The sequence below is a fragment of the Drosophila santomea genome, chromosome X, assembly GCF_016746245.2.
Source record: "Drosophila santomea strain STO CAGO 1482 chromosome X, Prin_Dsan_1.1, whole genome shotgun sequence".
In the NCBI taxonomy this organism is placed as follows: Eukaryota; Metazoa; Arthropoda; class Insecta; order Diptera; family Drosophilidae; genus Drosophila; species Drosophila santomea.
This window is the reverse complement of record NC_053021.2, coordinates 11561376-11582989: the sequence shown is the minus strand read 5'-3', so window position 1 is coordinate 11582989 and position 21614 is coordinate 11561376. Positions and strand designations below refer to the sequence as shown.

The 21614-nt window shown below is 44.2% G+C and overlaps 1 protein-coding gene across 2 annotated transcripts; it reads right to left on the bottom strand.

The window, feature by feature from the left end:
* Positions 1–202: 202 nt before the first annotated feature.
* On the bottom strand, positions 203–21425 carry LOC120456091 (amyloid beta A4 precursor protein-binding family B member 1-interacting protein). 2 transcript variants are annotated; one of them, XM_039642685.2, is made up of 4 exons: positions 20228–21425; positions 5621–6677; positions 3282–5518; positions 203–3182 (listed from the first exon to the last, which is right to left on the bottom strand). In XM_039642685.2, the coding sequence occupies exons 1-3, from the start codon at positions 20372–20374 to the stop codon at positions 3300–3302; spliced, it is 3423 nt and encodes a 1140-aa protein (XP_039498619.1). In that variant the 5' UTR covers positions 20375–21425; the 3' UTR covers positions 203–3182; positions 3282–3299. The 2 variants fall into 2 exon arrangements, with proteins under 2 accessions (XP_039498619.1, XP_039498620.1); XM_039642686.2 differs by lacking the exon at positions 20228–21425 and adding an exon at positions 17823–18178.
* Between the last annotated feature and the right edge of the window lie 189 nt (positions 21426–21614).

Below are 21614 nucleotides of genomic sequence, written 5' to 3'. Positions count from 1 at the left end.
TCAGTTTCGTTGCGAGAACATTAAAATGCGTAAATTTGCAAGTCTTCGCTTGTTCCCCTCAACTTGAAAGTGGGCGTGTGCTGGGCATAGGTACAGTGAAGTATGGATAAGCACAACATGATATCGCATCCTGATTGCGTTATTGCTAATGCATATTGTTAGTTTATAGTGCGACCCACCAACAAATAAAATGGCAACTTTATTTTGTTCAAATTTTCTTAGGCATTTCTCGCATTTATTTTTCATAGTTTTCGTAACACGTTTCATTCGCACAGTTTGTGTGTTGCTCGCTTTCGTTTTAATTATGTTTTGAATGTTTCTATCAAAATTACAAAAAAATTCCATTTGATGCGGAATATAAGGTATATATAGTATTATATATTTTCATATCAAATGTGTTTGATTTGTGGAAAAAAGTGGTATCAAATGGCAACATTGTTCACTATATAATAGCCCTGCAAAGAATTTCTGGTTTTTACTTATTAGATTGAATTTTCCTTTGATTTATTTAGTTAGATGTCGTAGTTTTCCGTTGCTGTACTTGTAAATTTGTAGTTAATGCATATGAATTATATGATGTCTGAATGTGTCGGCGATATACTTATTCTGTTCACCTCCATTGAAGTGAGTAAGTAGTCTTTTCATTTAGTTTTAGTTTGGGCTGCAATATGAGTTTTCTTATTTCCTTATTTAGCATAATTAGGATTCTGTTCTGTGTTTGATTTCTGTTCTTTTAGTTGAACCATGATTTATGTCACTGCATTACTTAATTGTTTATACATTGAGTTCGAAATGTGTAAGCAAACGAACGGAAACAAAAGAATACAAATAATGTGTTAAATGGCAAACTAAAATTGTTAAAATGCTTTCTGTAGCTAAAGCATCGAGTAAGTTTCTAGATTTAACCTTCTTTTGTATATGCGTGTCATTTTTAATAAATTTATTTAGCATTTAATGTACTTTCTTTTATCGTGGACTTAATGACTAGGTTCTGTTAGATTTCAATACATTCCTTAGCAAAAAACGTTGCAGGTTTTCCATTCCCTTTTTTGTTTCGACACGACGACGGCGCCTATGGCACATCCTTGTGTTCCTACCATATATACCATATATATATATATATATATATAGCGTTTAGTTTCTAAAAAATATGTTCGTATAAATTTAAGCTTTAAAAAATTGGCATTTCCTTTATTTAAGTATGTTTATATCTAGATCTATATGCATAATACCCTTTAGTGTTGTATACGTAGGAAAGTAAAATGCAATTTCACCATAATAAACGAACGTTTCACATATTTCACATGTAGGGATCTGTGACACAGGATGGGCAACAAAAGCAGGCTTATCTAGCTGATGCAGGGTATCTGGGGACTGGAGGACTGGAGTCCGAACACTTCTAGGATGGCTGGAGAGAGAAGGCGAAGTTGAAGTTTAGTTGATGGATTCGATCACTAGTTGATCGCAGCACACAAGCCGGTATAAACGTAACAAAACTTCATATAGAATCATATAGACTTGCATATATGCAATGCGTGCAGCAACGACATTTAAGCTGATACTCTGATATTGGCGTACCGTACACAAATGCACACATGCACGTACATATATGGGCCTATATTTATGGATATATATGGCTGTTTCAGGCTGTACACAAACATACACATAAAACAAATGGCAAACGAGTTACTACACAAAAACAATTACAAATTACAATCAATACAAAATCGATAATTGCCAATCTATCACTTAGGGATTGCTAATCAAATTTATTCGATTATTGCATCGATTATATAGAATCCAAAGCCATTAAGCTTCGCCGAACGTTGTTAATATATGCATATAAAAATTGAACCTATAGGAACGCTTCAAAAATTATATGTTGAGAAACAAAATTCGCAAACGAAATGTAGCCAAATATTAATTTATATATTATTACAATTACAATTACTATATGAATACATATTTGATTTGTGTACAGAAATAGTTCCATTTTCTCTTATTGCCTTCAATATAAATAGTTTGATTTGCACATACAAATTGTATTTTATGGCTGATCTGTCTGCTTTATCTGCGTTGTTTTCTAAGCACAAAGAGAAATACAACTTTAACACTATTGAGGAACTTGACAAATCTTTTGAAACTAAGCATTTGATTTTATAAACTGAACAATCAAAGTGGTATTACAAATTTAGAAAGGGAGAATAGTATCGCTTTAAACAGCAAAACATTTGGATAGATCAACACATGTACCTATGTGTGTGTATTTATGTATATTAGGTGTTTATGCAGGGCTTCCCCTTTTTAGGTTTATATGCTTTATAAGGCATTTCCTTTTGCTAGCGCAGCGCATTTCATGCGCTTATAAAACGTTCACTCTACCGTTACAAAGATTATCGCAAAAAAAATATGTAAAATCAATACTACGAGCAACTAAACAATTAAAAGAGTGCATGTATATATAAAAACATTGTACACTTATCTAGCGCTAATTTAGTGTTCTTTAAATAATGCACTATCGTTTCTAAAATGCATTTTTTCTTTTTACAAACTAAAATGTATCTTTAATATTTTTACTAATGCCAGAATTCCTTTTTTTGCATTTTGCATTTTGCATTTCATTCCGCAGTTGAGTACCGCAGAATTTTTTCGATTTTCAAAATGAAAATATAGATAATGAGCCAAAACCAAGCCAAGAGTGCCAACAAAAAAAATATGTAATGGAGAATCTTGAAACTATTGACTCTTGTTTAAACTTTTGATACAAATATTCTTAAAACTAAGTTTTAAAAAAGATAAAAGACACAACTTTAATTTGAATATGCGATTAACAGCAAGAAGGTCCTGTGTGGACGTTTTTGGCTTCTAGCAGAATTTTAAAAATCTTTCTTGTTGACACTTTTGATGTGGTTTAACTCTGAACTGTGAATAAGTTCAACAGCTTGATTCTCTATTATGCGTAATACTTTTGTAAGAGAAGTGGGCGTGGCCATAGCATATTCTTAGAAAATATATGTAGGTTTTAATTAGTGGTTTTCCATCTCGCTCTGTTGTCGCCTAGACTTAAATAGGAATTTGTAAGATTCTTTTCTCTGCTTTCTTTTAGACAAGTGCATTACTGTGATCATGCACGCAAGTCCATCCTTTTTAGAACGAGGATCTCAGTAAGTAAGCGGGTTCACCTGAAAATTAAACAAATTAGCCATGGTTCAAAAATTACTGAAAGTCAAAGTGAATTGTTCACCTTGGTGAATGTGCATTCACTTTAGCGGATGACTTACTCTTTTCCTCTAATGCCATTACACCCGGTTGGTCAGGTGCGTCTTGTCGCTCCGCTTCGGAGGCGGCGGCGGCGGACGTTTCTTAGCTGCCACTGAATTACCAGGTGGTGGTGGGAGAGGAGGCGTGGTGGCTTCTCCACCAGGCACTCCAGCCGCCGCCTGGGCGTGCACGTTCTCGTAGAGCGCGTTGTGGGCATACTCGTAGTGCTTCCTCACCCAGTGGCTCACGTTGGCCGTCTCGCGGTAGTAGTGCGAGGAGTTGGCTCCGGAGTTGAGATTGTGGGCGGCCAGAAGATCCTCGTTGCTAAAGTCCCGGAAGCCCAGGACCTCATGCGGCGTCGTCGCCGGCTCCGCTTTGCACTTTTGCGCCACTTGCCATTTTTTGCGCATAACGCGCTGCAGATCCTTTAGGAAGTCGCGGGGCGGATTCGAGGCCGACTCCTGCAGGCGCTTTGGCGAGGTCACCTCGCTGCTGCTGCCGTTGCTCAGGCTAGAGAGGCGGGCCACATCCGCACGAGGCGGCAACATAGGCCCGGGAGCATAGGTCTGGTAGGCCGATCCCGCGCTGGAGCTGGAATGACAGCTGAGCGTGGTGCTGGGCGATCGCTGGGGCAGCACGGGTTCTGGTGAGCACATCTTGCGACGCAACAGCACCGGAGAGTCTGCAAACGAGACCTTTTTCTGGGCGGGAGGCGGCGGCGGCAATGGCGGCCCGGGCAGCAGGGCGGGACCCACGTAATCCGGCGGTGCCTTGTATGGTGGCGCGGCCTTGAGACCGCCCGCCGCCTGCTTCACTGCTGGCTTCATGGGCTTGGCCGGCACCGCCGGGGGCAACGATCCGTTGCTGTTGGGCATGATCATTGGAGTGCTCATTGGTGTGGGAGTAGACGGACTGGAGGGTTCTGCATAGTTCATGGCCAGCACATCCTCGGGCGGAGGTGGTGGTGGCAGTGAGGCCAGCGACAGCTGTGACCCGTACACATCCTGGTCCTCCGATCCATCTAAAGCTGGTGGCGGCGGGGGCGGTGGCAACGAGTCCAAAGACAGCGTAGAGGAACACATCAGCGAGGCTGAATCGCCTGGCGGCGGTTTGGCGCATATGCTGGGTGTGGGCGTCGGCGTAGAGTTGCTGCTGGACGAGGTGGACGAGGCACTGCCCATTGGCTCCGTCTGCTTGACGACAGTGGACACCGGCACGGCAATCGGGCGGCGCTTGAGCGTGCCGCTGCCGTTGCTCTCCTGCGACTTGCGACGACTGTGGCGACGCGTTAGAGTACCACTGCGCTCCGGGGAACTGGCATCGCCACCTGCGCTCTCGCAAATGGTGATCTCGCCCACCTCCTTTAGCTGGCGTGTCATCGTGGTCAGCGGGAGATTGGGCTTCATCGAGGGCTTGCGCTTAATGGTGCCAGTGGTGAACTCAGAGTCGAAGGCGTTGTTGTCGTCCGAGAGGCAGCCACTGGAGCTGCTGCTGGAGGCGCGCGATGTGCGGCCGCTGGTCGAGTTGGACATGCTGCTGATGGCCGAGGAAACGCTGCCGCACTGCGACGGTACCGCCGAGGAGATGCTCGAGATGGACTCGCTGCGCATGGAGGCTGCAAAGCTCGACTGCGAGACGGCATCGTCGCGGCTCAGGCAGAGATCCTCGAGCAGCGATTTGTGACTGTCCCACAGCTGCTTGCCGTACTTGCAGACGCGTATGGCTGTCAGCCAGCGGTCCAGCGTCGGCAGGTCCTCAGCGCAGAGCATCTTGAGGGAGCGGCACGACTTGCCCAGCGAAGAGTCCGCCACCGCCTTGAAGCCAAAGGTATAGTCAGTCGGCGACTTCCACTTCTTGCGCCAGCCCAATCCAGTGTACACATTGTGGCCGTGAAACAGATTTAGGCAGGCCAGGTCTCGCGTGTTCTTTGTCTTCTCCTTGGGGAAGTAGTAGAGACCCGAGGAGCGCAACACAAAGTGATATCGCTTCCAGCCCTTCTTTGGGTCCGCCTTCATGTAAAGCGGTCCGTCCATCTGCAGCTGGTTGTGCGAATCGAAGAACTCGTCCAGCAGCATCTGACGCGTTTGCTCGTCGTGCTGGCATCCGGGCGCCATCTGGGGTCCGGGTAAGTAGAGCTCCGGCCGCAGGAACAGCGTCACCTTGTCCGGTCGCTGTTGAAAGAGCACTCGGTTGCCGGCGTCTGAGTGCCACGTCATCAGGTTGTCCACCAGCAGTTCGTGGTCCTCAAAGAGGCGTTCTGTGGGGAAAGCAATAGGTTATTAGTACATGTACATGTAAGCCCTTACTTAACGCCAATAAGCGGCACTATGATCCACAGTGCATACTCAAAAACACTCACCCATCTGGAGATCGCCCAAGTGCTCGACCAACGCCCAGTTCGACTGCATTTGCACGTGGTTCTTGTCGGCCAAGAGGCGTGTTACATGGCCACAGCCCATGCGCTCATCCACCAACAGTGACTTGGAGGCACCGTCGGAGGTAAAGGCCTTGACAAACAGCCGCCGGATGGGGGCGCTTTCCAGCTTATGCAGTGCCAACTGGATCTTGTCCGCCTTCGTGATGCTGTTAACGCCACTCTGCTGGCCACCGTGCTGGCCATGGACACCGTGGAGTAGTTTCTCCGCGCCGGCCAGCTGTTGTTTCTGTTGCTGCTGGTGCTGTTGGTGCTGTTGCTGCTGCTGCTGCTGCAGGGATGTGTTCGAGGAGGCCGACGACTCGCTGGACAGCAGCGAAACCGTGTCGCTGAAAGCGGAGTCATTGTCTGGCGACTCAGTGCGCGGTTCACGGGGAGTGACAACGCCCAGCGTTATACCCATGGTCATGCCGCCCGGTGGCGGTGGCTGAACGATCATTCCGGCCGATCCAGGTCCGCCAAGTCCTAGTCCGTGTCCATTCTCCGAGATCCCGGACGACGAGCAGCTGCTCACGTCCGCTGAGATGGTGCTGTTGGTGCGCGAGTGGGAGCGCGAGGATGCTGCCGACATGGAGACCATCGACGGAGCACTACTTGGCAACTGGGCCACTCCAGGTGGCGGTGCCATCTGAGCGCCGGCGCTGGGTGCACACATGGCGGGCAGCATGGACGCCTCGGTGTAGCTAATTTGCGCCTCCAGCAGACTCAGCTCGCCCAGGATCTGGTCCAGCTCCGATTCCTGCGAATCCTCCAGGTTGGCCATCGAGATGCGGTATGTGTGGGAGAGCTGCTTGGCCTCCGGCGTCAGGGGACGATCGCTGTGCCTGCGCAGCTTGACGCCAGCGCCAGCACCGGCGCCGATCACAGGGCAATCCCCACCAGCCACGAAGCCAGCGGCGGTCGTCGTCGTCGTCGTTGTCGTCGCACCACCAGCCGCTGCTCCGCTGGCAGCGCCGCCAACTAAGATGCCCCTTAGGTTGATCTGGAAAGATGGAAAGCGACAAGACTGGATTAGCTACCATATACTTTATAAAAGTCTAGTAAACATGCTTTCCAATGAAAAACCATTATATATTTATTTTTATTTATATATAAATTTCTCTAACATGAAATTCCATTTCCAAAACTGAATCCAACTGCTATAAACACACCGATTCCAATCGGTCTAATGTTTCTAAAACTATGTTTGTTTTAAGTGACCATAGTTTATCAGTTCCGACCCAGAAACATTGGCTCAAACTAAAGTACAAAACGCAGCAGATATGTAAAACATGCCTGAACCGATTCTCCGCGATGTGGAGTCGTCGCCATGGCTCGAATTTAAAATGCGCCAGATGATAATAATAGTTGGGGGAACTTTGGCTTTATAACGAGACCCAGAAATACCCAAGTACTATCAGTAGGGCTCCCCATCTTGCTTGCCATTGCGGCTGCTTCTGTGAAACGTGCCCCAATGCAGCGTCCGCTGGCGAACGACGATTTTCCGATTAGCGATTGCCGATTGTCGGTAGTCAGAAGTCAAAAGTGTGAAGTCTGTAGTCGGTTGGCCAATGCAGCTGGCTTGGCCCAACCGTTTCCTCTGTCGCCTTCTGTCGCTTCAAACACGTTACACATTTTACTTTTGGACGACAACGACTTCCCGCCGCCAACACCAATCACACCTGGAGAAATACTGATACTGATTCAACGATTTTGTTTATCAGTTTCGAACAGAATCCAGCGCAACGAAATGCTCAAGAACATATTTATTCATTCATGTGAAAGAGTTTCATAACAGTTTTCAATTGCTAACCCAAATCATTTCATAGCTAGGTACTAGTTTCTTGCTGTGCATTTCGCTAACACTGCTGACGCTCGCCAATCAAAAGCTAAGCCGACTTTCCTCGCTCCAAGTCCAGTACTTTTGGCGTTTCTCCAGCCAAATGGCTATAATGGCCATTGGCGATATAGTCTAGTATTAGTACTGTTTTTTTTATCGCTTGTTACTGCTCCTGATGTTTCTCACGACGAATCCGCACTGTCGATATAATGCAGTTGAAGCTGGCCGACGACTGGCGAGTGTTAAGTAATTTACCAGGGCATAAGTCACGTATTAAAGCGGCTCAGAACGGAGGGAGGGAGGGAGGGATGGAGGTAGGGGGTCAAAAACAATCACAATGACTGGCAGTTGGCCAAGAGAAAGGGTAAGGGGAAGGGGAAGAGAAAGAGAAAGAGAAAGACGGAAGAGGTGGAACGACTTGCAGTGAAGACAGATTTGAATGGAACCAACAAATATATATTTAAAACCATGTTCGGAATCGGCAACTCTTTTACATACAGTATTTACTAACTAGACCGTTTGTATGTCGGATACAAGAACTTCTAATAACGATGCCCGATGGATTGGGTTACACACTCTAAAAGTAAAGCACTGTTTTATTACCCTAGCACACACTAGTGTGGTGCTCATGTTTGGTCAAGTCTTTCAAGTCTTCCCAGCTTTTTAACACATCCACTCAATCTGATCGCAACTGGCTATGATACATGTCACATCGCTGACAACCGCCGACGTCTTACTGGTCATTTTGTTCATTTCGTTTACTTTCTGCCAATGGAGTTGGGTTCACTTTATGGCCTTTTCAACGCTCCACTGAATGAGTCATTGCGTGGCTCGAAAAGGTTTTTTGTTTTAGTTTTTGTTTTTGTTTTCGTTTTTGTTTTTTGGTTTCTGTTGTTGTTGTAGTTTTTTATTTTTCTTTTTAGGTAATTGGCACTTTACTCAAGTGAACTCCACCCGGGACTCGTGATGATCCGCCATCAGTGTCAGCTGCTCAACGCACCGAGAAGGGCAGCGGCTGCTGATGATGACATGGAATGGATATGGATATGGATATAGATGTGCATGTGGATGTGGATGTGGATACATCATCGTGCGTGGATATGGGGAAGGTTAAAACGAGGTTAGAGTTCCAGTTCCAGTTCCATTCAACAATGCACATGTCGCCCCGCTTGGTTAGCGTTGATTTATGGACCGAAGTGTACATAAATACATATGGGAAAGCGGAATGTGGAGTGCACAGAGAGAGAGAAGGCGGTTATTAGAAATAACCCCCACGGCTGCCCTTTTCCCTCAAAAACCCGCAATCGCTTGTCCACTAAGTTCAATGACAGCCGCAACAACAGATTCTCATTGACATGACCGGGTAAGGGGAAAGGAGGGCAGGGCGGGAATGGATGGACACGGGGGTCAGAAGTGGAGGCACAGACCCCACACAGAATCCCATTCTACCGGCCATTTGTTGCTGTTAGTTTACGACTCTTGTTTGCATATTTGCATAGGTCGCTTCACCACTGCACTCCCTGCATTCCCTCTCCATTACACGCAGAAAAAAAGCGGCAACACTTTAAGATTCGTTCAACAAAACGATCTTGGTGTCAGTTTTATTAGCTACAGAGAACGATTTTCGCAAGCTGCATGTTTGTGGAGCTTATTAATGAACAAGGTCGTTAATTAGCCTAGATTTGTTTCATCGTTTTTTATTGCTATCAATCCAGGGATCAGAACCGGTTTGAATCCAGTTTACGCGAAAACCCATTGGGAATTATAGCGCGACAGAAGCGGAAAACGTCTCGTTCGACTGATGTATACCTCCTAATAGAATCACAACGATAATGTATTCGAGTTCATAAGCATTATCTCAACTGCAGTCGCAATAGTCACGAAATGGAAATAACAACCAAAAACTAGGTGACTTTAACATGAAACATGGAAATTCCTCGTTATATACCTTCAACTAATAAACCACCAAGGCAACTTGATTATTTTCGATTTTCTGGCCCCAAATACCTAACATTTTCTACAGTAATTAGTGGACTATTCTGCTGACCACTGTCTTCTATTTGCTGGACCATCAGTTTACGCAGACTAGTGTCAACAATACAAGTCCAAATAGAAAAGTAGAAGGCGACAGCATGTTGTTTGTGAACTCAGCTTTACTAAATGAAAGTTTCTAGCCTAAACACCCAACAAATTCTGCTCACTGCGAACGAGTATTACTAATAAGCTTGGCGTTTTGCAATTTCCTGTTGCAGCCAAACACTTAATTATACATTTTTGCTACTGACTATAAGTTACTCACGTAAGTTTGCTTTCAATTCATAACAACTTATGCGGCATTTTGGCACAAATACGTGCATTAATCTAAAATACCATATAATTTTACGGCGGCAAAATGTTGTAATTACCCACAGTACTGAATACTTTATTGTTTCTGCTCCTGACTTTGAAATGGAACTTGCCCCACATAAACATTTTTTCCTAGTAACAAATTCGACACATGATAAAGTGGAATGTTTTGCTGACTTTTGCTGCTGAAAAGCTCTTCCCCGTTTTTGTTTTCCTTGTAACTGCTGGCAATAAAATCGCCTCGTTATTGAAACGTCTGTGTTTAAAGGTGTTTTAAATTACAATCGGAGTGTCTGAAAGTCTAAAAGTCTGAAATGGGATAAACCACTCGACTGCTGTTTTTCCGTGAAACGCCGCGTTTCAGTCGCAGTCGATCTGTAAATAAGTAAATAAGATTTTCAGCTGCAGTTCAATGTTCTTGGCGGATCGGTTTTCTGTTGTTCACCTTGGGCGAAGCACACGAGCCTAAATCAATGGTGCGCCAACCAGGCGGCCCGCCTTGCCGACTTCCATGATAAACCAATTATAACCCAGCGGATCCGATAATTGTATGAACAGACAGACCAAAGAGCTGGACGGGGGGGCAGCTGGTTTTTGGTTCCGATTCGAGGCTGGGTCTTAAGCCCCAAGTGCTGGGGCTGCTGTGATCTTTTGATGGACCTACCTCACCCAAGGTGCCCCATCTAACTTCATCTAACAAGTGGTTACCACTCATGCACCCAGCACTCAGCACTCAGCACTCATGACCTACTCAACCAAAGTCGCATGTTCGGAGCTCATTCCACTCCCGCGGGAGTCAGCAGCAAAGTAATTACTTCTACACTACAATAATATCGCCAGTAATTAACTAAAAGCGAGAGTCCCGTCGCTCCCTACTCCCCTCCTCCCCACTGACGTCACTGTGCCCCAAAATGGCAAAGAAGGGGGGGCTGGTGGAGGTTTAGAGGTGGAACAAACCAGATGGGCGGGTAAGTCGGGGGGGCTCTTTGTTCAAGGCCCGGCCGAACGCATTATGAATATTCTCATGTTTGTGGACATTTACAGCAACTTCCGCAGTCGATTAATAAAAACAACAAACAGCGTTGCCAAAAAAAAAAAACAAAAACAAAAACCACGAACAACACACAAGAGTGGACAAAAAGCAACACTGGCGGGCAAACAGAAAATAAATTAATAAATTAAATTTAACTTTTAATGGGCCCCATTCACACACAGCCAAAAGCCGGGGAGTCATGGAGCCACGGCCTTATAGAGCAGGCGTTTCGCTCCTTTGGCGAAATTGTCGCTCGTAAAACGAATATATATAATAATATATGTATACATATGTATGTAAGTATATGGCATACAGAATTTATAATGTCACAGCTCGAATTTACGCCACCATTTCGGCCATCATCATCACCATAACCATCAGCACCATCAAGAAGCAACAGAGTTGTGTTTAAACTCGGCTTTAGATGAGTTGACTTGAGTTGAGTTGACTTGAGTTCAGTTGACTTTACTACACTTTGCTTAACTTTGCGTCGTTTCGTTTCGGTTTGACTTTGGGTTTGGTTCGTTAAGCAGCCTAATTGGAGGTTCCCCCCGTTGTACACGGAGAGAAAAGAACATGGATATGATGAAATTGGTGGGAAAGTAATCTGTGGTACCGCAAACAGACAAATAATATGAAGTTGATACGGTTAGGCAGCTTGTAGAGTTTGATACTGTTACAATATCGTTACTAATTGCCTTTGCAAAACGATGACATTGCAAATCGTTGCCGAATTTCTGTCTCTGTACGCTGAAGTTCAAGGCAAGGCGATGCAACGGAGGAAACTAAAGAGTAAGTAACTATGAAGGACAACCCAAATTGCCGGAAAACGGAAATGCTGCCCAGGGGTTCCCACAACTGATTTTATATTGTCATATTGCTAGATCCCCACAATGTGACACGATTGCCAAGTAAATGCATTATTAATCGCCATTTTTGAGACAGTTTTAAGCATTTGACAGAGCAGCTGAACAATTAAGGAGACGCGTCATCAACAATCATATTTATCCCCTTAACAACCGTTCCCGATTTCAGTCCCCCATCAAGAAAATAGCCCTCTGCAACTCATCAGGAAGCGGAAGAAAACAGAGAACTCACTAAACCAGCGCACGCGATCCTTAGGAAACATCTGATGCCACTTGAGAAGCGGTTCGAAACCCTTGGCTCGGAATAAAGACCATGGGCAAGTTGAAGAAATCTGCGTTGTTGACCGAAGAACGAAGACCGTTCTCCGCTTCCTTTTCTTATTCTTATTTTGTTTTTTTGTTGTGTTGTGTGGCGCGTGCAAAAGGAGCGGCAAGTGACGCGTGTCCTTAAATGCAGCTGCCGCCTGTACAATATAATCAACAATAAATCGGATCCGAGGTTTCGCCCCTTTTTTTTCGGGGCAACTGCTGCTACGCATTCATACCCATAACCATACCTACATATACCCATACCATACCATAACCATACCCATACCCATCGCGATTCGATGCCCATATCGCTGGGGAACCTCTACAACAATGGCAACAAACAGAGGTTGCACCTGCCACCGAGTTTTGAACACAATGCAAAGTGGCAAACAGAGAGCGAGCAGGCCCAAAAAAAATGCTGATGACGTCCGTTCGTCCGCTTATTTAAGCATGTTTTTTTTCTACCATCTTGCCCGTTTCTTCAACCCCTGAGTCAACTGAGCCGCACACACTACACGCACTCCGTTGATTATGAGATCAAGATAGTCTCCGTCTCAGACGTCGCAGACCCATGGAACAGATGCGTTTTTCGAGTACATCCTCCAGCGGTGGTTGGTTATCCCATTTGCGCATATGCAAGGCGTGTCGCAAAGTACACTTGAGAAAAAGTAGTGGGTTCAGTATGTTTTCTTCACGCGAATTCTTCAGGAAACCATTTTAAAACCATTTTTATCCTATTTTAGATCGACCGTTCCTTAGCAAAATCTATAAGATATAACATCCTTGTTGTAATTGATGCTATTAGATATACATTCAAGATGGACGCATATTATTTTTCAAGTGCACTGAGAACAAGAGCCATGCTTGAAACTAGAGCTGCTCCCCTTCCCCTTCCCTCTTCCTGCCACTCCGGCTGCGATCGAATCGGTCTCCCTTTGTCCAGGAGCAAACCATCGGTGCCCTGCCCTCCACTGCCTCCTCAACCAGAGCTACCATATGCACATCAACATCAATCACTTGTTGATACTGCAAAGTGCAGTGTAGTAGAGCGTGGACTGGGGTTCGTAGGTCTCGCATTCGTTATAATTTTCTTCTTTTTTGGGCTGAATTGTAAATCATCAGAATGTGTGATTACAAGCTTTATGGTCGATTTACCCACCCCTTCTTAATTTGGACAAATTTTTTATTGCAGCCCAATCAATTCAGAAGAGATTGGGGGTGGCTGCTGGTGGGGTGCCCTGGGGAATATAGAGCCGGTGATAAGCACAGAACTTTCAATCAATCATTGGCCCAAATGGGCGCGCTTGTATTCCAATTCCAATTCCAATTTCAATTCCGATCAATGTGCATTATAATATCATAGAAACTAATTCGGCAAATTGGAAGCTAAATGCAAAGCCCACGCAGAACATTTTCGTTTCTTCAAACGGAATCAATTAGGAACGGAATGCGGAATTCAAAATGTGCTAAAGACCATCTATAAATTATACAGTCCATCTAGTCTATATCTAGATCTTGCATATGTAAACACAACGCACATGTGTGTGTGTGTGTGTGTGTGAAATGTCTGAGTGTGCGAGTCCGCTTTAAATTGCTGAAATGTTTATTGCGGACTTTAGACGAAGTCAATTAGCGAAAACATTGAGCCTGGGAATGGGAATTGGAATAGGAATAGGAATAGTAATAGAAATGGGAATGCGAATGGAAATGGAAATGGATACGGGAATGGGAATGGGAATGGAGCCGCATTTGAATTGGGAGCAAGCCAACTGATTTACAGTGTGACCGAAGGCCCATTTAACGCAGAGTTCAGTGTGCTAAATAATCCCATCCCATGCATGCAACTGCACTCGTGTATCTCTTTCTCTCTTCTCTCTGCCTCCGTCCCTCCCCCTCGCCAGTGTGGCAAAAGAGCGAAATACAATCTATTAGCCAAATTGGCTCACTGCACGCCCACTTGGTGGCGCACAGAGAGCCCCCCACCCTCCCCCCGGTCACCAACCGATCCCATTCCCGCAGCAGTTGCCATCTGATCGAAACCGATCTGCTCCGACGCTAACCAAATCCGAACCCGAATCCGAATCGGAATCGGAATCCAACTGCGAGTACGAATCCGCATCGAAAGACGACGAACGCCAGCTCGTGTTTAAATATAATTTACAAAGTGTAACAGACGCCCACTGCGGATGGCGGAAGATGAGTGGGGAATAAAGAATGGCATGGGGCATGAGAGATGAGGCATGGGGCATGGGGAAAGGCGAAAACGGAGGGGAGCCCCATCCGAAGCCAAAACCAAAACCACAACTAAAAATACGATATACGAGAAAATGTCCGCTTATTTTGAAATGAAGACGAGACCCATCGACCCCGAGACCCAGCAGCAGCATCTCCAGAAGCGAAAGGGGGGAGGAAAAATCAATAGATGAGGGAAAACGAGATGGGGAAACTCTCTAATTGGGCATATGCAGTAGATAATACTGTGAGATTAACAGAAAAAAACACTACGCTACAAATAAACTAATGCTATGCACATAAATGACTGAAATTGCACTTTTGAAGTCTTTGAAGCTCATGGTTTCGAATAATAATTGTTGATTAACAAAAATTAAAGATAAAGTGATCGCATTTCTCTACAGATCAGTATACCATCATAATGGCTGTTCCATGCAGGTAGTGAATATATAATTATTGCTCAATAAACGATTGTTATTGTTGCACAGACTACCTTGACCCAGAACATAATCTTATGGCACTAACTATTCATTGTCCACTGAAACAAAGAACCACTCTTTCCAGAATGGTAACATCCATACAATTTCATTTTACTACCGATAGCATACTGGAGTAGAGGCTAAATTGGACGGCATGCTCGGCAAGAAGCAGTGGCAGTGAGCATTATCAAAAACAGAAAGAATTATCGGACTGGCCCATCCATGACCGAGTGCCTCAAGGTGGCTCAAGATTGCGAAATGCAGACGGTTAGAATACATTCAGTATGTGGGTGAAGGAAATGAACCACCAAGTGGCACCAATTAGTAAGGGGGCAGAAACATAAATTTACAAATTCACGATTTCGCAATGCATAATGGCGACAAAAAAGGAGCAGTCTATAATTATATTATCTAGAACTTCCGCAAGATAATTGCTTGGGGAAATAGCATGACAGTTAATCGGTTTAATATTTCTTAAGTCTATATATTCTTCATTGCATTTACATATACTCAATTTATATATTTTCTTTTAAAATACCCATTCGACCACAATTGACACCTTTCTTTCGTTTAATTTAATGCGTGAACTGCCATTTTCAACTGCCGTACTTTACTAAACGATGGTTTCCATCATGGAAAATGCTTTCGGGTAAAACGCAGGCGAGTGTTTGCGTGTGCGGTACATTATTTTTCCCCATTTTTGGTTCCTAAACGGAAACAAGCGATAATAAAATTTTTACAGCGACAGCAACAACAAATGAACAGCGTCGCAGTTGCCGCATAAAAATTCTGACGATGTCGCACCCGGCATCGCATGTATGTACATACGTAAAAGCAAAAGCAGAAAGGGAATAGCAGAAGCAAAAAGCAAGAACCGAAGCACAAGCACAAGCACAAGCAAAGCAAATCAGAGGCAGCAGGGCGTGCTACAAGAAAAAATCGTAAAATCAGAACACCCAAAATATGCAGCCAAAGTGTCGTACCTCCAAATATGAGGGGATCACAAACTTTATGGTACTTTCTTATAGAGGGGCTTTCTAGTGCGTACTTATACCTTTACATTTGCATATCTTGTTTGAAAATTTTCCAGTTGTGGTAGTAAATATAAAAAAAAAACAACAAGAATAAAGAAAAGAAATGATATGATTTACGTACTAACAATTTTCAAAAGAAATATATAAAAAGTTAACTGAAAATAAATATATTCTTTTAAATAATTGACCATGAAATTATCTTGTTATTCATTTCTCTTCTCTTATTAAATCAGAAAATAGCACAAGAAATCCAATAATTTGTCAATATCTCGCTGCAAGACATTTAAAAACTTTAAATATTTTTGTAGATGAAAATCTCATTTCACGTCTGCGATTGCGTTGTTCTGGGATTTACGAAACAAACATGTGTGGGTGGCTGGGGGCCCCAACAGAAGACCATAACCATCAAATAGGGCCAATGCAATCGCAACACAATCGCCTCAGTACATTTCCATTGCTCAAGTGGACCATTACCAAAGTAAGCATTGCAATGCAGTACATTTTCCGAAATCAATCAGGTCAAGATTTCCTCTTAATCGAATCCCCTTGAAAATAAGATTGGAATTGTTTTAATCTAACTACCATGTAACTAGATCCACTCGCATTTCTCTAGCTGTTATAGTTCCATAGATCCTACAGTCTAGATAGGATATGCTGATACTTTATGGACTCTTGTTCATACATATCTATGTCCCTTTTAGAGGTATGAGAATGCCCGACACCCCCAACTCCAAGCAGCGATAAATGAAAGAGGCCCAAAACTAGATATGTCTGTATGCGTATGTACATGTGTAATTAATGGGCCTGCTATGATCGGAAAACTGGTCCAGTGTCTTTTTCTCGCTTGGAATCTATAAAATCAATCACAGAATTTCCACGAATTGCCGCGTGTGAGTCACTCTTTTCCAAATGCAGCTCTCTTTTTGGTCCAGTCTCCCGTCAAATCGGCGAGAGATCTGCAATTACAAGCTGTTTGTTGTGTGCGTGCCAGTGGCGTACCCAGTAAATCGTAAGGGGGGTTTCTATTTAACTCTTTACATTGTTTGTTTCCCATTTGCATTTTAATGAAGACTTTATTGCATACTAGAATTCTAACAGCCAAAAGTGGAGTGTTTTGTAGCCTCCCTCTGCGTAAGCCACTGTTTTCCGCGTGTGAAGGAGTAACGGGGCAAACGGGGTAACAGCGGTAAATGCGTGAGTGTGTGTAATGTAATTAAAAAGAGTTGAGCAAATATTTGACGAACGTGCAGAAGCAATTTGGCGAAGGCGGAGTAAGGAGTGGGCGAGAATAGAGAGTGGCCAAGGAGTCGACAATGCGGGTGACTCTCTGCGGGGTGGCGATGGCGGTGGCGGATGCGAAGGAGGAGGGAGCGGAATGACGCACATATGACTGAGCCAAAAACCGGCGAAAATCACAAGGGAGAGCCGTGGTGGCCAGGGTTGCCACCCACGCTTGCGTTGCAAGCTCCGTTTTTTTGGTGGGGGGCGCAACAAATGGAAAGGCACAGTAAACAATGGCTAAATGAGCCCAAGGTCTACCCTTCTCTTGTCAAAATGGTGGAATTCCAATCAATATTAAATATCACTTTAGTTTAACGAAGGGATTTAATGATTTTTTCAAATCATTGAATTTTCCAGCTGTAATGCATATTTACAAGTGTCTATCAATTGCGGCGGCAAATATTTGACAAAAAATGTTGAGTTACATTTCTCGCTTATGTTTAATTTTCCACTTGTGTGCATCTAACACACTTTACTGTACTGCCCAGTATTCATCTGCACTTCGCTGTGCTGCTTTTCAAAGAGATATGCACATGTGTCGCCGTGAAATGAGGTTATCGGTAGTTAGGAAATGATAAAATATACTGATTCTAATGCCAATCGTTATGGTTTTCTTTAAAGTCATCGGATTCTTTTCTTTTGCACCCTTCTTCCCCAGCCCGTTCCACCCATCACTTTCGCCCTTTTGGCAATTAATAAAGGGCACTTTTAATTATTGCTTCATTTACCCCGCACAATGCTGCTTCCTCTTCCTGCGATGTTTGTGTATTTAAAAGCGACAATCACAACACAATGGTCCAGGCACTTTAAAGGAACTTAATAAGCGCAGCGCACAAGAGAAAAAAGCGAAAAAAAAAAACAAAAGAAGGCGACGTATTTGGACCGAAACGGAACGCAAAGTCAAAAAAATAAAAATAAAATTGAATAATTGTGCACTTCGAATTCCGCGCGCGCTCTTTACTTCCAATCACTCTCGCACTCGCACTCGTTGTTGATGTTCGTGTTCGTGTTCGTTTTCCGTTCGCCGATGTTCTGCGATGTCACGTCTCCTGCGCGCGTCGGTCGAAACCCAAATGGCGCAGTCGGAAACCGACAAGCTGAGAAACTCACAAGCGCAGCAACTCAAACTCAAACACAACAAGCGGGAGCGAGAGAGCCGACGGCGCTGCCAACCGGGCTGCAGATGCAAGCAAGTTGGCAGCGCTGGACGACGGATGCAAGTGCGTACACGGTTACAAATCGGGGATAACAACACCAAATCAATCGTTTGTCTGCGAAACTTCAATTAAAAGGATGTTTTTTCTAGAGATGTTTTTACTAGAGAAATGTAGAAGAAATCCAAAGGATTTACATTGCCATTATATTGTCACTCATCGACTGAGTTAAGTCAAAGTAAATTTTATCCCAATTTGTTTCACTTAGGTCTTCTAAACGTAAAGAAGATATTGAAATGGAGTCAAAATAGAGTTCTCAACTGTTTCTGAAACGTTTTCCCATGAGTTTTCTATCCAACTAGTGTGTGTTTGACACAATGCAAAATTGCCTACTTAAAAACTGTTTACTCAACCACACGCATACCTTTTATGCTGATGTGTAATATTTGCTTTTGGGAAATGAAAATTGTGCGTGCTGGCCAAGCAGAAATGGTTGGGCAAGCGCAGTTTTTCAGAATTTTGCTGACCTTTGGGCGCAATTAGGCAAATTTGACACGCACCGGGAGAACGATTCCCATGTCCTCGTCCTTGAGCTGCACGCAGTCACGTCGTGGCATCCTGACAATTCACTCTAAAGTGTAGATACCAAATACCAAATGTGTGTGTGCAGTGTACAAAACACTGTTTGACAACAAACAGGGTTTACTTTCGAAGTGAGGGACTCAAACGGATTATAAAAAAGATATGGAGAATATAAATTCAATATAATAGATATTATGGACTCTAAAGGGATTCCAATTGTTAAACCATTTTAACTTCTTTGAACTCTTGTTAATAGTAACCATATCAAAGGTTTATTTTCTTTGTAACAAAATGTATCCATATTATACGCCTAAACTAAAAACACAATTATCGATACAGTGCCAAGCGATATTTGCATGCTCAAATATGGTTTAAATAAAGTTCACTTATAAACAAGATGTTGTTATTGGGTCTGATTATTATCTCGCCCAAATGGACTTTGTTTTAGCTGTTTTTTACCATCCTGATCCAGAAACTAATCGACCTTCCTTGTTGGGGTTGTGCCACAAACTGCTGGGAAGTGAAGTGGCAGAGGGGCGGTAAAAACAAAGGGACAGCAACAACTGCGCTGCTGTTGTTGTTGTTGTTGTTGTTGCCCCATGGTATCGCACATCGCACATCGTCTTTCGTCGGGAATCGGGTTTTCCTCCGCCTCCCGCGCATAAACAAATCGAGAACCTCAGAGGCGAAAAACGAAAAACAGAACCACAGCGATCGGGAACTCTTTCAGCGTTTATGCACGGTGAAAGTAATGGGGCAAGAACGGAGAAAGAGCCGCAAGAGAGAGCGAAAAAGTTAGTACACCAATTAATAGGTCGGCATTCTGTTGGACTTGAAAGCGTTGAGCATTTATCGTTGTTGCTATTGTTGTGGTTTTTGCCCCAGCAGCTGGTCCAAAGATTAATTATTCCGCTCTCTGTGTTGGTTTTTTATTAATTCCGCACTGGCCCCTTTGAATGGCAGGAATGGAAAATTCGAAACTTCGTATTTTATCAAACTAAATTCAAACTAAAATGATATCTTTCAACTTTGGATCACCGAATGCCAAAGACTTTTGATCTCCTCACACTGCATTACTAGGTTATTTTCATAGCCAAGGAGTAAAACATGTTGAGTACACTCGAAAAAATAGCTAACGGAGAATTATAGTTGATTCAATTTCGTTAGAACACAAACAGTCGCCAACCACGGGTGTCTGAGATCAGTCTAGTTTAATGTTTTTATAAAGAATTTGAAGAAAATATTCTTTAAAAGTACACGTCAGTTTCTTCCTGTGTACGCTGCCCCATGACTTCTTTTTTTTTTTGTGTGTGGGAGCGAATTATGAAGTACAGAGGAAATAGCAATAGAGGAGCAACACAAACACACACATTTGGAGAAACTTGGGAGATACTTACATTTGTTATTGTTGCTGCTTCCTCGAGGCTGTGCTGTTGTTGTTGCCGCTGCTGGTGTTGTTGTTGTTGTAGCTGTTGCTGGAGTAAGTGCAGTTGTTGCTGTTGTAGTTGTTGTTGCTGATGTGTCGCAATACCACCACAATCCATAGTAATTACGGGTGCAAGGGGGCGGGGGTGAGTGTGTGTGGGAGTGGGAGTCGTCAATTGGGAACGCACGCTCTCTCTCTCTCTCTCTCCCTAATTCTCGCTCTCTATTGCTGCTCCTTCGCCTTTGTGGCGCTCTGCTCTCCTTTTCTGAGTTGCGATCGCTTACTGCAGCGGAATGAAAAGCGAAACAGACATAATTGAAGAAATGCGATAGCGATCCGTCTTGAATTTCAACGATTCGCCGTAAGGGAGCGCAGTTAACCGCTATTTCAGTCGCTGTTTGTGTCTCGTTCCTTTTTTATATTTTCAGCTAACTCTGCAGTTCGCCTTTGTCCATATTTTCGGTGGAAAAACCACTTCCTTGCTCTCTCGCTCTGGCTCCCCTGCTCTTCTATACCGCTCTCTCTCGCTCGCCAGGCGTTGCGTGGGCGAACGTAGGGAAGAGAGCAAACGAAACGAAGAGAGAGACGAACGCAGTTTGGAGTTTTATGCACTGGAGTTGTAAGTATGCGAGTGTGTGTGTGTGTGTGTGTGACTGCTACCCCCACACACTTGCACTGCCTCTCTCCCTCTCTTTCGCTCTCGCACACCCAGTACCAAGTACTCCGAACTCCAACTCCAGTTACAAATTCAATTCCAATTCGAATGATTCCCAATCAAATTTGAATTTGCCTTCCAATTGCAGTAGCTTTCGTGTCCTTTATGAAATAAGAATCCTATTGCTCATTTATTGCAGCCGCACTGCGCAGATTGCATTTGCATTTGCACTTCTTCCTCCACTTCCACATCCACTTGCATTGACAACCAGAACCAGCATCCCACTATGGTGCAGTTCAGCCTGCCCGCGGCCATCGGTGATTCACACACAATTCGAACTGGGCACTTGGACAGTGCGTTCGCTTGCCAAACAGAGTGGCGGAGAACAGAAAAAAAAATAATGCGAATCGGAACAAAACAAACGGATGCTACTATCGGGTAACTACGAAAAGTCCGTGCGTAGATTTTCACGAAAACGCCCCGCCCGCGCCGCACTGAAGTTGTGTGTTAGTGGTGCGACAACGCACCGATGCAGCGACTCGATTCCGTTCGATAACCATCGACTTTCCGATACTCTCTGTTCGAATCAACCGTTTAGCGAGTACACCAACCACACTTAGCGGGCACAACCACCGCAGCGGGAACACAGTGGTGAGTTTGTTTGCTGGTGAGCCAGGGCTGGCAGCACGTGCAGCGAAATACT